The sequence below is a fragment of the Clytia hemisphaerica genome, unplaced genomic scaffold, assembly GCF_902728285.1.
Source record: "Clytia hemisphaerica strain Z4C2 unplaced genomic scaffold, Clytia hemisphaerica genome assembly, whole genome shotgun sequence".
Lineage (NCBI taxonomy): Eukaryota > Metazoa > Cnidaria > Hydrozoa > Leptothecata > Clytiidae > Clytia > Clytia hemisphaerica.
In genome coordinates, this window is record NW_027103836.1 from 874,130 (window position 1) to 888,558 (window position 14,429).

Consider the following 14,429-nt stretch of genomic DNA (forward strand, 5'->3'; position numbering starts at 1 on the left):
TTTGTTAAAAGATTGGATAGGTCTTGGAAAGGATCAAGGAACGGTACTGTAATACCCCAGGGCAATATTTTCAAGCTGGCTTGTGCAACTTTTAATCAATTCAATCAATTTTCAAGATTTTGGGTAATCAGATGATTTAACTGTAGTTAGGAACAAGTTCTCAAAAAGGGGGGGGGGGGAGGTTTCAGGGGGTACCCGATTCCGCAATTCCGCCAATTTCCGTCAAACCGTCTTAAACTGAACCAAAATTCCGTCACCGAAAATTCCTTTGAAATTCAATATTTTTGTCGAAAATTCCGCAAATTTTGAATATCTTTTACCAATTCCGAAATTCCGCAAATTTTTTTGCTAAATTCCGTTTTTCCGCAATAAAATTGTCTAATTTTCCGTCTCCGTCAGAGAACCCAATTTCCGTAATTCCGTCTAAATTTTCGCCAAATTCCGCCACTCCGTCCGAAAAAAGGGGCCGATTCCGCTCCTCCGCCAACCGTGAAACCCCCCCAAAAAGGACATACTACTTTTTGTTAAAGGTAATGCCTCAAAATATTGATGCATAGTTTGCAACATACTTTCGGTACGGAAAAAGGATAACTATTTTTACAAATAAATTTTCCTAAACAGTAAATTCGCTTTAAAGAAATGTCGTGTCTATTTTAGCCTTGTGATACCAAAATCGGCATCAAAAATGCAATTTAACAGGCTTTCTTTCGTCATAAAAAGTTGTCATCAATATTTCAGTAGGACCACTACAGCGTCTATACCTTTTAGAAGCAGATCTCTTCAAGAGGCATTCAACAATTACCAACCTTTTCATCAATTTTTCAACATTTGTGGAATATTTTTGCCTTGTGATTCCTCTTTGGCTTAAACTCACAATTTTGATAATTCAATGATCTGCCTCAAAAAGAATTTTGAGTGGTCTTTTTTTGACTCGGCCTTCATTTTTGACGTGAGGAAATCACCCCGTTTTTGAAAAATAGAGGACAAATTTTTTCGGTTGCCTCTATTACGAAAAGAGGTGTAGTTTTGACATGAACAAAAAAGCTGGGTGATAAACTTCTGTTCTTAGGTTCCTGTTTTTGTGTAAGGGCATAAAACTACCAGTTCAAAAAGGCGACTCATTTAACAGTTTAAAAGATTTTTATCGAAAATCATACTTACTGAGTCAGCAGGAATTCAATTCATCTCACGAATGACCTTTCCGTTATTTTGAAAGAAATGTAAAAACACCAATTCAACGAATCAAAACATTGAATACCTTGAATTACAAAACCATTGTTATTTTACCGAACCACTTGAATAGAAATTTACCGAATGGTGTAAAATCAAATGAATAGTAGTGATTGTTCTAAGGTTTGAATGATTCAATCAAAGTTGGTAAGAGACGCTATAAGGTGAATTGATTTGCAAGGAAAGCACTGCCAACTTGTAGCATTCGATGAAAATATCTGTAGGCAAAAATCTTTGTAGAGAGTGACAATTTTGCAAAGTTATCAGATGATTTGGGTAAAGTTTTCTTCATGAAACGAATTTTATTGTAATTGAACAAAGTTGAGATAAAAGGAAGGTTTTATTTCGATTACCTAACAGGTATTTAGTTTCTGGAATTTTTGTAGAGAAATATTGGAAGAAAAACTGAGAAAAGATTTCAAGTATGTTTTGGTTGTGAATGTTCGATATTATATCACGTTTTAAATCATAAGATTATAAAGATTAGCAATGCATGGGGCAACTTGAACGCAGAGAGAAATTATTTGGTTGACTTTAACCGTCCATCAAAAATTGAGATATTTTTTCTCGGACAACTTCTTTAAGATGGACATGTTAAACGTGCTACTAAAGCTACATCATGATTTACTACGTATGCTCAATAGCGAACATCATTTGATTATTTTTGGTTTGATTGCTTACTTCTTGAGATACACATGCGCCAATAATTGTTACGACTTTTCGAACAAACCACGGACTTGTATTACGTCACCTATCAATGCCGCACAGAATCGAGAAATAGTTGCTTCGAACACATGTGGGACTCCGACCGCAGAAGGTTTTTGTTATATCGGCCCGCAGAAGAACTGTGAAATATGCAACGCGGCTGTTCCGCAATTAGCACACCCGGCAGAATTGATGGTGGATCGGTTCATGCTGAACAATGGTGTCACATGGTGGCAGAGTATGACCTGGTGGACTTCTAACCAATTAGATTTATCCAAATTATTCGTCCCTTTGAAAGTCAATATAACTTTAGACTTGAAGAAAATGTATTTGATCAGTGGAGGGATTTATGTGACTTTCAAAACAGAACGCCCCAAACAAATGATTATTGAAAAATCAAGAGATTTCGGAAAAACATGGCAAGTGTACCAATACTTTGCCAAAAATTGTCGTTCAATGTATAACCTACAGCCTGATCCTTCCATAAATGGAAACAGCCCTTTCAAAGATACATGCTCTGAATTATACAGTGGTGAGTTTCCACGTTCCGGTGGCGTTGTTCATTTCGATCCAAGATTAAGATACCAACCTCAAGATTATTATCACGCAGATGTACATCGCTACCTAGAGGCGACTAACATCAGATTGCGGCTAGAATATCCTGGAACCGATGGTCGTGAATATATCAACGAAGAAACAACGTTGAATCAATATTACTACGCCATTTCTGATTTACGAGTTGACGCGAGGTGTGATTGTAATGGACATGGTGAGTTTTGTGATATAGGGTCAGATGGCCAGGAGAAATGTGATTGTCACCATTTCACTCAAGGTGTTGATTGTGGAGAATGCAAACCTCTTTATCGAAACAGATTGTGGATGGCTGGCAATGCAACCAATGCAAATCCCTGTCAAAGTAAGTGGTTATTATGTGATTGCACCAAATAGAATTTTGTAGAGAATGGTAAAAAACAAAATCTGGATATAAAGTAGTAGTAGTAGTGCTAGAAGAATAAAATTTTGAGACTTTGAAATATGGCTGAAACTTTTTCAAAACAAAACATTTTGAAAAAACTTAAACAAACATAAATCACGAGGCTCTCAGCAACAACCGAAGCCCAGAACCATGTAAACTGTTGGTAGCAAAATCATAAGTGCAAAAATCTAATCTCCAGAATCTTAATTCAGGCAAATAATTTGATTTTCAACATTATGTATATCTTACCATTATTTCAAAGTTTGAATGTTTCGGCTAATCCTTATGTCCTTCCGTTTTTTAGAGTGCGAATGCTTCGGCCATGCAACAGCGTGTACCTACAGTGCGTTTCTCAATCAGGGTATGTGTAGTAATTGCCAAGACAACACACGTGGTATAAGATGTGATCAATGCGTGGAAAGGTTTTACCGGAATATCTCGGTAACACTGAATGATCCAAAGGTTTGCATCCGTAAGTCTTCTTATTTCCAACTAGATTTCTTCAACCTCGTCCCCGTGTATTCTAAGGCTTTGATGATACTGATCAGCAATTATCGAAAAGCTTGCATACGCTGAGAAAAAGGATGATATTTCCCTTGAATAATGTTAGGTAGTTTTTATTAGGTAGTTTAAGAGTTCTATTGTTTGCTCCACGAGCAAAAATAGTGATGGAGATTTTTAGTAAAAAAACGTTCATGCTCATTTCTTTCGAATACCAAAACTCGGACTGTGCGATTCATATGAGTTTTGTAAATAAAATGACATGAAAACCCATTTGTTATAGTTCGCGGATCCAGATCTAGACTTTAGGGCAAAGTAAAACCATTCTAAAAAGGTACCTATTATTTAATGTCTATTTTCACTATTCAGCATGTGATTGTTATGCACCAGGCATAATGGACGATGGAAAATGTCTTCAATCAGCAACTATGAATCAAGTGCTTGGTCAATGTACTTGCAAACCTGGTATCTATGGTCGAAGGTGTGATGAATGTATTCCTGGCAAATGGGGATTCGCCAACCCTCCTATTGGCACATGCTTTGGTGAGTAGGCTTATTTTCTTTCAGAATCGCATGCAAGATTCCAAACTCACTCTAGACGACATGGTTAAATTCTTAATATTCATACTGAAATGATATTCCAGGACAGATTCACAGTACATCAGTTTCGGACAAGTAACAGTTTCATGTAAATTTCAAAAATGGCAACCTTTTTTCCTAAAAAATCCTATAGGAGACTCTTTTCCCTCTTTTTGCAGATTGTTCATGTAATATCTTTGGAACGATCAATCGAAATCAAATCTGTGATCAGAACAGTGGACAATGTACTTGCAAAGTTTCCACTACTGGTCGAGTGTGTGACTCATGTAAAGATGGTTATTACAAGTTTCCAACGTCATTGAGCAATGAATGTGAACTATGTCCTTGCAATGAAGGAGGAGCACACCCATCATGCAACAAACTGACAGGTTGGGAAGCAACGTTGGTTGCAAATTTGTTCATATAAGAAAGTGAATTTTATAACGAGTTCCATTTTTAAATCAAGACATACCTAATCTAACTGATATACCGATGTTGCTTTGGCTTAGATTCACACCAGGGCTTCAAAAGCGAGGTTTAAGCAAACGAATTATTCAATTTCTGTCGAGAGTTTGTATTCTGTCAACTAAGACATCAGGACAAAAGTACTCGAAAACATATGTAACACTCAAATCTTAAGCGCCATATTTTCCAATCGTTTGTCATTTTGGAATAAACTTTTTTTCATTTCCATAGGAATCTGTCAATGTCGTATCGGCGTGATGGGAGCACAGTGTGATCTCATTAAACCTGGGTATTTCTTCCCCAACTTCACGTACCTCAAATTCGAACCAGAATTTTCGAATGCCAATGGTTCATTCTCATGGTATTATTTGGTGAGGAATTACGCCAAGTACTTCACTGGTAAGTTTTGTAATTATTTCTTAAATTGTTGAAAATAAATTTCAAAAGATGAGCTTTCAGGCTAACCGGGTGTGAATGGGGTGTCAAATTTGCATTATATATAGCAAAAAGGATTCCAGGGATACCCGCACAGTCCTATCAGCTGCACCAAAAGTGTTCTTTCATTTTGAAGAGCTTTACAAGCACATATTTAGAATGTTGGCGGTGAATACCATAAGAGTTCCCTTTACTTAACATTGTTTGTAAAGAACTGTCAGATTCATTTGGCGAGTTCAAGAAAATCTTTGTTTGACTCATTTTAGGTTTTGGATATGCTAAGCTGGAAGCAGGTCAAGAGATATCCTTCGACATCATGGTTGCCGTGGAAACCAAATACTTCATGTTGCTAAGATACAGTTTGTATCAGTTAGAATGGTTTTCGCAGATTCTTCCACAAGGGAGAGAAATCAGTGATTGGTCGGGTGGCACGGATAAAGACTTCTACCTCAAAAGTAGTGATCAGCCAATGCAGTGGCTGTTCAGTGTGACAATATACGACTCTGGCGGGCAGCTTGCGCACGCGCATACATTCACCGTGCAAGATTTAACCATTGGGAACGCCCAGTTCATGCTTTCAAAGACATCATTCGAATTAAAAGCGAACGTTAAATACACGTTGAGGATTGTGTATGAGGATTCATCAAAAAGTTACGGCCAGCCCTGGCCTCTCTTACTGGATTCCGTCAGCTTCATGTTGGATTACACAGTATCCCAATATTTCCAAGGACTTACAATTTCAAAGAAACTTGAAGTGTTTAATTGTTTCAGTGGATCCAAAGATTTGTCAACAACGTATAATCTACCAAACGCATGCGAAGTGCCAACTTTTACTATCGATCTACAAATTTACAAGAAAGCACTCAGTAAGTAATTACTTTTGATTGCAATTTGTTCCGTTACATCTCAGAGGAACTGTATTTATTCTTTCTTTGTTCCTAATCTCAACCTTGGTGGTACTCAAATATAAGCTTCAAAAAAGTCATTTGGCAGACTGGAAGACACAATACTAGCTTCGCTTTGACGCCGTCTGGATGGAACACTCCTATCAAGCCTCCTGCTAAATTGTACGTCAATGGAGTTTAGATAGACCTTAAGTTACAATGATTACTAGAGTCAATTACATGTGTTCCTCACTCCCCTTATCAAACTCAAACTAAACGTAATTGCGGATTTAGGTTTAATCGGGAGTAGGCATATGCTCGTTACAATGGAACTCGAAATTGGGAACCATTTAAAGTAACTATCCTATTGTCAAATTTTTTAGCGTGCAACTGTTTCACTGCGGGCAGCCATCTTTGGAACACGTGTGATCAATATGGCGGACAATGTCAATGTAGAGAAGGTTATGGAGACCGAGCATGTGATCAGTGTTTACCTGGTTACTATGGTGATCCCGGAGTTGGATGTCTTAGTAAGTGGTCTAACGAGAAAATAGGAAACCAAAAAATAAGCCCTCCCCTTACATATTTATAGCATTCAAAAGCACCTACAGCTACGGTTAGAAAAAACACAAGAGGCGTATGAAAAAACTTCATCGATTGAAGTGAGATTTTTAAGCAAACTTAAAACAATTAAGCTAAGTTTATTTTAGACTCATTGGAACGAAGGAACACAGAATAAATCCTATCGGCATATAAGAGCTTTATTTGATATTGACCTCAATACAATATCTAACAATATTTATTTTCTCTTTTCAGAATGTGCCTGCTCTACCGTTGGAAGTCTATCACTAGCCTGCAATCGACAATCAGGACAATGTACCTGCAAAGAAAACGCTCATGGGCTAAAATGTGACGAATGTTTGTTAGGATATTACTATCTCAGTGAAACCAATCCTAAAGGTTGTTTAGAATGTTTTGGGTATGGCCATCTTTCTTCATGTTCGTCTGCTGTGGGTTTTGTTAGAAGTTACATCTCGACAATCTTCATGGGTAAGTTTGCATGGTATTTTGCATTGGTTAGTAAAAATCTAAACCTATCAAGATATTACCATTGACCTTATGTCAACTGAAATGCTCCAACTAAAAAAAGCAATCTCTAATTAATCAAGGTTCACAACAATTTCACTACCCATAACCTTCTCTAATAATAAGAATCAACATATAAGAAAGTTGGAGCCAAAATCCATGAAGAAATTCAGGAGATCTCGTCCTTGCCTTGAGATCATTAGCAGGAATAAAGTCGAATGACCAAACATCTATCTAACCATACTCATCTTACGTGAATACGATATTGTTTTAGGTGGCGCTTCATTCAGTGGTTGGTTATTGATGAGCCAGAACGGTCAAAATGATTTGACATCAACTTTACTGCGAACATCAGTGGGAATGGAACATACAGTAGAAATGAATGTGCAAAGTTATTTCATGGCTCCAATCAGATATCTTGGTGATCAATTGTACACGTATGGACAAATGCTGGTCGTGGATGTGAGTTGATTAAATTATAGAGTTTTAATTTAAATTTTATTTCAAATCCCGTTTTATGTCCACGGCTCAATTTCCGAAACAGAAAACCCTTTTCAGCGATGCAGTTTTACAATCAGTTTTAAAAGCAAAGATTAATGAAAATCATCTTTTTAAGAATAAATACGCTAAGGACAAATTACAAGAACATTCTTGAATAGGATTTAAGAAATGGTCGAGGTAATGCTGATTACGAAGTCCCTTTAAATTACCATACTGACAGAAGTGTTAGGTATCATTTGAAAAAAAAACGTAGAAAAAGAAGGGCAACCGATTCTGAGCAAAAGATTTTTCGGGTATTTTATTGTTTTAGATGAGTTTGTATCCGATTCAATTGGAATTAGCCAAAGACGTTCATTGGCATGTGCGTTTGGTTGGTAATGGTCAAACAGCCCTCTTTAAATTCGTTCAAACCTTGGTTCGTGGACACACGGTGTATACAGTTCGATTACATCAAGATTACATGGTCAACTCCACCAAGCTTACTGAATTCCAATTCAAAGCTATGCTAGGTTTGTTTTGAATAAATCACAAATTGTAAATTTTTGTCAACAGAACAAACTCCCCAATGTTCCAATACACGTTTTTTTTTTATAAGAACGTCAAAAATTTTCGAAGCCTTCGGATGTTCTTAGTTTTTTGGATTTGAAGCCTAAAAATGTTCTTAAAATGTTCTTATTTTCAGCATTTTTTGAGCATTTCGATGTAATTTCTTAAGAAAATGCATGTTTTTAAGTCTCCAAAGCCTTAGAATGTTCTTAGAATGTTCTTAAATTTTTGGGCCTCGAAGCCTTATGTTCTTATATAGTTTGTTCTTATAAAAAAAAACGTGTAGTGAGTTTGTGTATTTGCATTTTTGAGAATAGCGGAGTGACTGAAACGATTAGGAATAACTCTCAGTTTTGACCCGCGAAATCGAGGACAGTCCATTCCTCAATCAATCAGGATCTAGACAGTTCAGAAGCTAATCGTTTCCGTCGCAGAAGATACAGATACATACTCGCTAATAGTGGAAGATCCAGTCTCGTCCCAAATCTAAATCGAATTAGATTGGCTGGAAAGAGACTCTGATTTTGAGCCAGAATTAAAGATGACCATCTCAATGAAAGTAAACAATGAAGAGAGAATGATATATGATGAACAAAGTATAAGCGAAAAAGATGTCTTATTATAAGTCGTTTTATCTTTCTTCTATAGGACAACTGACTGCCCTGCACATAGGAACTCTCTATTTCAACGCGCCATACACAATGACAATTCATGAGATATCTCTTCACACTGCGACATACCAGCCAACGAACATGAACATGACATTGAGAGTGAACTATGTAGAAAGAGCTAACTGTTTGAAAGGATACGCGGGTTTCTCTTGCGAAAAATGTGCCGATGGTAAGTACTTGTTTCTACATAATTCATCCACTTGAAAGTGATGACATCATCATATCTCTTGTTCAATGATCTATCTTAGTGTTATCTGCGGTCGACCTCTTTTCTTCGTAAAGTGGACAGGATTCCAAAGTATCAATTTTACGCAATTTTAACCTCAAATTATTCAAGAAAATTTTGAAAAAATGAGCGAGATGTCTTAAAAAACTTGTTCAAAACTATCATAAAGGCAAACCCTACATACTTTGGCGATAAGGTATTGCAACTGATTGCAACTTGGTCTAATGAAATAACCATCATGAGAGGAACTGAGAATATTTGGAATAAATTGACCAGCATGATACACCTGACGCCAGAGGAACGCTGGTTAAGACCAGATTTAATTTATAGCTCATTTTCAACATTTTAGGTTACACGCGAGTAATACCAGGTGGAGGGCCTCTGGTCAATTGCGTTCCTTGTTCGTGTAACAACCGGTCAACACAGTGCGACCCAACGTCCGGGGTGTGCCGGAACTGCCGACCTGGTACAACAGGAAGTTATTGTGAGAAGTGTTTAGCGAATGTTCAAGCACCCGGTTGTGATCGGTGTACGGATGGATATTATGGGATGTATACTATGGTCTCTGGTTGTAAACGTAAGTAGAAACTTGTCAGTGAAAAATATCAGTAGTAATATTCTTGTATATCGTAAAGCCAGAAGTATCGGTCAAGCTGGTTCCATACCTTAAATTGAGCTAGGCTGCTAGCATTCTCTAACGGATTTACACTATACCTACAATTCGGTAGAGGTCAACGATACCAACTAAGAAAAATGGAAAAAAATTCGACTTCACTCTTTCCACACAAGAACCTCCCATCTCTGGTCACCTGGTCACCACACATTTATAAACCGAAACATGACTGTCATATACATCAATGATCATCTTATCACTGTATCATTTTTTTTTTCATTTTCAGAATGTGATTGTCACTTGCCAGGGACAGCAGGTGGTAACAACAATATTTGCCACAGTTTCAGTGGGCAGTGTGTTTGCAATCAGACGCTGAATGTAGGTGGAAGACAGTGCAGTTCGTGTAAAGAAAATGCCTACAATGTGTCACTAACCGAAGATCTACGGTGTCAAGGTATAATCAATATACTAGTTTGAGTAAAGGAAACGATTTAAGTTAATTTCATACTCAAAGTTTCATGCCATCAATATACTGAAATAAGGCTTATCTCTATTGAGCAAGTGTTTAAACTTGCAAGAAGTGTAAGAAGGGAGTTCTATATTTTTGATTCTATGAAAATTGAAAATTCGGCTAAATCTATAGATCAGCGATTGTCAAAAAAAGATAATCTTCCCATTATAGAGTGTCCGACGTGTTATGGATTGATAGAAGATTACATCCTCGAGAAACGAGCACACATTCTGCATACACACATGGAATTGGTCAAGATAATGTCCCTGTTATCTGGAACACAAATCACGCCCTTCTACCAAGAGATCACTGCATTGCGATCGCAGATTAGTAACATGACGTCAAAAGCTGTCTCCTTGAAAACGAAAGTAGACGGACTTGATATGTTATGGGGAACGTTGGGACAAAAGATTACACTGTTTATGCAGACACTGGATAAAACATTACTGTTGAAAATGGACACAATGACAGATTGCGGTAACCAGATTATCGTTATCCATAATCAGACCATGTTTCGATACTACGAGATTCACCAGTTATTGATCAATGATTTTTTACTGTTGAAGAATACTGTTCACGCTCGAATGCAACAGCAACACGAGGCTTTGGAGATGCTCAGAAGGCTGGGCACTGAAATGAAAGGATATTTGGATACTGCTACTTCAGCTGCATCGAGTGCTATGACCAGAAAGTACGATTTTATGCAGAAAATTCGTCTCTCGTACGAAGCAGCTCAAACTGCTGTTCAAAGTGCGACTCGAATCCGAAGTGAAGCGTTCAATTTAACATCCAGGTTGACACCAGTGAACGCGCGGGCGATCGAAGTGAAAGTGTACGCTCAAGGTTGTGTAGGCTCAATTGATGCCTGGTTGAAGAACGCAACGAGTACGCTTGTTTACGCGCAAGGCGTGCTCAGAATGATCGAAATCACATTACCAGATAACTCTCAGGTAAGTTCAGAATTTTAGTTAAGCTTCATATTGTTTGGTTATGTCGAGCCATTGTATTTTTTTGTATAGGAGAAACTGTTTTTGCTGAATGACACGTTCCGTGTACAAAAAAGACGATTATTATAGCTTCGGTTTCCAAGTCTCATTTGAAGTTTTGGTAAAACGAAAGTGTTCTGTATTACCAAGTTCTAATTTTCAAAACTCAGATGATCGACGGTCTGGAGAATAATCTGAGCAAGCTAACCACCACCTATTCCACAACTGCAAGTAACTTCATCACACTATCACGAGACGTGACCACCTTAGCCCACAAAATCACCACCATGAGACAGATGTCTTTGCATTCCACACAAATCTCGTTTATCCAACGAACATTAAGTAGATACAATGATAACATTTTGGTACATCGAGACAAAGCAATTCGATCAATAGCAGAGGGACAAGCTGTGAGGACGGAGGCGGTCTTGATGTTAAATATTGTAGAGAATTTCGAATCAGTGGCTACAGAGGCGAGAAAATCGGCAAAAGATATGTTATCAAAGGTAAAGTCTTATTTTTGGAAATAATATTATAAGTTGTTGGGACATAAGCGCAAACAAAAAGATTAATTAGGTTTATAATGTCATCAAAATATAGGATATCGTGATTCGAAATTACATTGATTTATCAGCAGTGATCTTTTTCATGCTTGCAGAGATCTGTAAATGTTGGTGGTTCATAAAAAAGTTTTTTGTAAAAGTTCACGTTTCTGGTTTCTAGCATTTTCAAAATGAATTTTGTGCCGATGATTTTTTTTAATACATTTGAGACTTTCTCCCTCAGATTGATTTGGTGAAGACATCAGTAGACCAAACACACGGTGTGACCGAACAAATCAGCAAACAAATTGTCGGTCCAATCACTTCTGCAAACACCGCACTTCAACTCACCCAACAAAGTCGACAAATTCTGATGGAAGAAAGACAGGTTGGTAATAGGCTATTGAAAGAGCCTACTACGTTATGTTTTCAACGGAAACAACCCGATTTTGCCGGTAGTAACGAATCCAAACAAAATTGTTTCTACCTTAAATTTGCAGAACTTTGGTTGTTTCCGAAAAAAAACATTACATCATGAATTGAATAAATCTCATTGGAACATTTCAGTCTTACTGTTTGTATTCTAAGAGTTCCCACCTGAATTTGATAAATTTTCAAAATCTAAGCAGACGAAAACAATCCTTTTCGATTTACAAGCTTTCAGACACATATTTCATAAGTATTAGGACAGTGTCTGCTCATTGTTATATTATGCTGATACCGGGTGCGCCACAAAAAAGTTTCTCTCTCTAAGATTAATTTTCTCGAAATCCAACAATTTTAAAAGAACCAAATCTTTTTCATTGGAAAGAAGAAATATAAACTTAAATTTTGATGGGTCATTTATAAAATTTGGTTCGTTAGATCAAAAGTTATGCTCAGTTTAATAAAAAAGTTACTTTCTGAAAGTGCTCAAAAACGTTGAAAAACGACCTATCAAATTTTTATTTTAAAATTGGCAATTGCAATAGCCTTCACATAATTAAGAGCATTTTTCTAGTAATTAAACACATAATTTTTAAAACTGAAGGCTCGAAAGGGTTTAAAATCTTCATCAAAATCATTTTGACTTACTTTTACCAAAATTTTCCTCAGATCTTTGATTCTAGACTGGATTAAGTCTATGTATAACTGGATTTACCTCGAAACCATTATTTGATGTATTTTTATGAATTTTACCAGATTTTTGGGCATTTTTCAACGAATACTCTTCCGTTTATTGAAATTCAACCTTCCTTTACACAACAAAAGGCCGTTTAGACAGCTAATTATCATTTAATGACTGAAGCGAAATTACTGATGTATCATGTAATTGTGCTTCTATTTAATTTGATAGGTCGATTTTTAACGTTTTTGAGCACTTTCAGAAAGTAACTTTTTTATTAAACTGAGCATAACTTTTGATCTAATGAACCAAATTTTATAAATGACCCATCAAAATTTAAGTTTATCTTTCTTCTTTACGATGAAAAAAGAATGGTTATTCTTGAATTTTTAGAACTCGAGAAAATTAACTTTAAAGAGAGAAACTTTTTTTGTGGCGCACCCGGTATAAGCAAAAGGTTGTTTTTCTTTTCCTCTTTCTGACCAATCTTGCTCCACATCCGTGTCAATCCAATGTGAAAAAGCTTGTGAATTAAAAGTGACGAGTAAGCAAATGATATCACTTTTATTTAAAAACAAAACCTTTAAATGCTAGAAGACACTGCATGAAAACAATAAAATAAACAACCCTTGATTTTCAGATCATCAATCTTCTGTACGAAGAAGCAATCCAGCTGAAAACGAAAAGTGATTCAGCCACTGATCTCATTCGTGATGAACAGATAAGACGCTACATCACTAATTACCTAACACCACTTGTCACACAATGTGCCGCGTATGGTTCAAACACACGACAAGCTTTGAACACAGGTCATTCTGCACTACAAACGGCGGTTAATGCCAGAGAAATGGCTGTGAAAACTTCATCAAAAGTTTTGATATTAGCTGCAAATATTGATAAACTTCAAATGATAAGTAACCCAGCTCTCGATACGCTTAACCAATCAATCATTCGCGTGCGCTCGCTGTACGCGAGCACGAATCTGAAAACAAGTTTAGAGAGACTTCGTAGAGCTTTGATACAACAAAAAGCTGACGTGAATAAATTCAAAGAAAAGAACAAATTGTTGAAAAATAGAATACAGGATTTTAATCTTTTGTATGAATCATTAGCCTCTTTGTCTTGTTAAAATGGTAAAGATGGATTACTGCAGAGGCTAGATTTCTGTCCGAGAAGATTTGTAATGGTGATGAGAGAATATCACCAAAATCAATCTCAACAGAAATAAGACGAGAAACAGAGTACATGATTATGCTGGCGAATGTCTCTTAAGACATTGTAATGTGCAATCACTACTCGCTTGTTGACCAAACAGTCGACTAGATAACAATACGCCGAATTCGGCGAGAAAAGAATTAATAGAGCTAGTATATAGCCAAATGGTATATGATGGTAAAACCTGAAACTTAGGAACAATAAACTTAAATTAGTCGAAGTCGAGGAGTACATTTTTCTAGATTTTTTATATTTTATTATTTTCGACAGTCTTTGTAAATATGCATAGGTAGCTAACTAGATAGATAGGTAGGTAGTTCGGAAAGATAGGCATTCACATTTTAGGCAGATAACTTAAATTATGAATCTCGTTGTATAAAACGATTTGCTTCATGAAAAGTATAAATTCAGGCGACAACATCTAGAATTTTATGGGGGTACACATTTTTTTATAAGCAACTCTAATTTTCGGAGGGGGTTGCTTAGCATTCAAGTTCATTTTCTGAAAAATTTGCTTTGACCACCCCTGATTATCATATTTATGCTTATAGGGTCAAGGGCTTTCGTTTGCCATGCTTAGATTATCTAAAAAGCTTTTACTTTAGGAGATAATGAAACAAAATTTGGCTAATTTCAGGGCTCGAGCCTTGGC

General features: G+C 36.6%; 1 protein-coding gene across 1 annotated transcript; it reads left to right on the forward strand.

Annotated features, from left to right (window-relative positions):
• The first annotated feature begins 1,417 nt into the window (after positions 1-1,417).
• LOC136807128 (laminin subunit beta-2-like) lies at positions 1,418-13,767 on the forward strand. The gene is made up of 17 exons (XM_067063702.1): positions 1,418-2,851; positions 3,216-3,383; positions 3,782-3,955; positions 4,171-4,380; positions 4,688-4,855; positions 5,158-5,757; positions 6,159-6,305; positions 6,592-6,825; positions 7,136-7,323; positions 7,673-7,871; positions 8,557-8,748; positions 9,155-9,382; positions 9,705-9,872; positions 10,101-10,879; positions 11,086-11,421; positions 11,702-11,845; positions 13,203-13,767. The coding sequence occupies exons 1-17, from the start codon at positions 1,816-1,818 to the stop codon at positions 13,689-13,691; spliced, it is 5,460 nt and encodes a 1,819-aa protein (XP_066919803.1). The 5' UTR covers positions 1,418-1,815; the 3' UTR covers positions 13,692-13,767.
• The last annotated feature ends 662 nt before the right edge of the window (positions 13,768-14,429 follow it).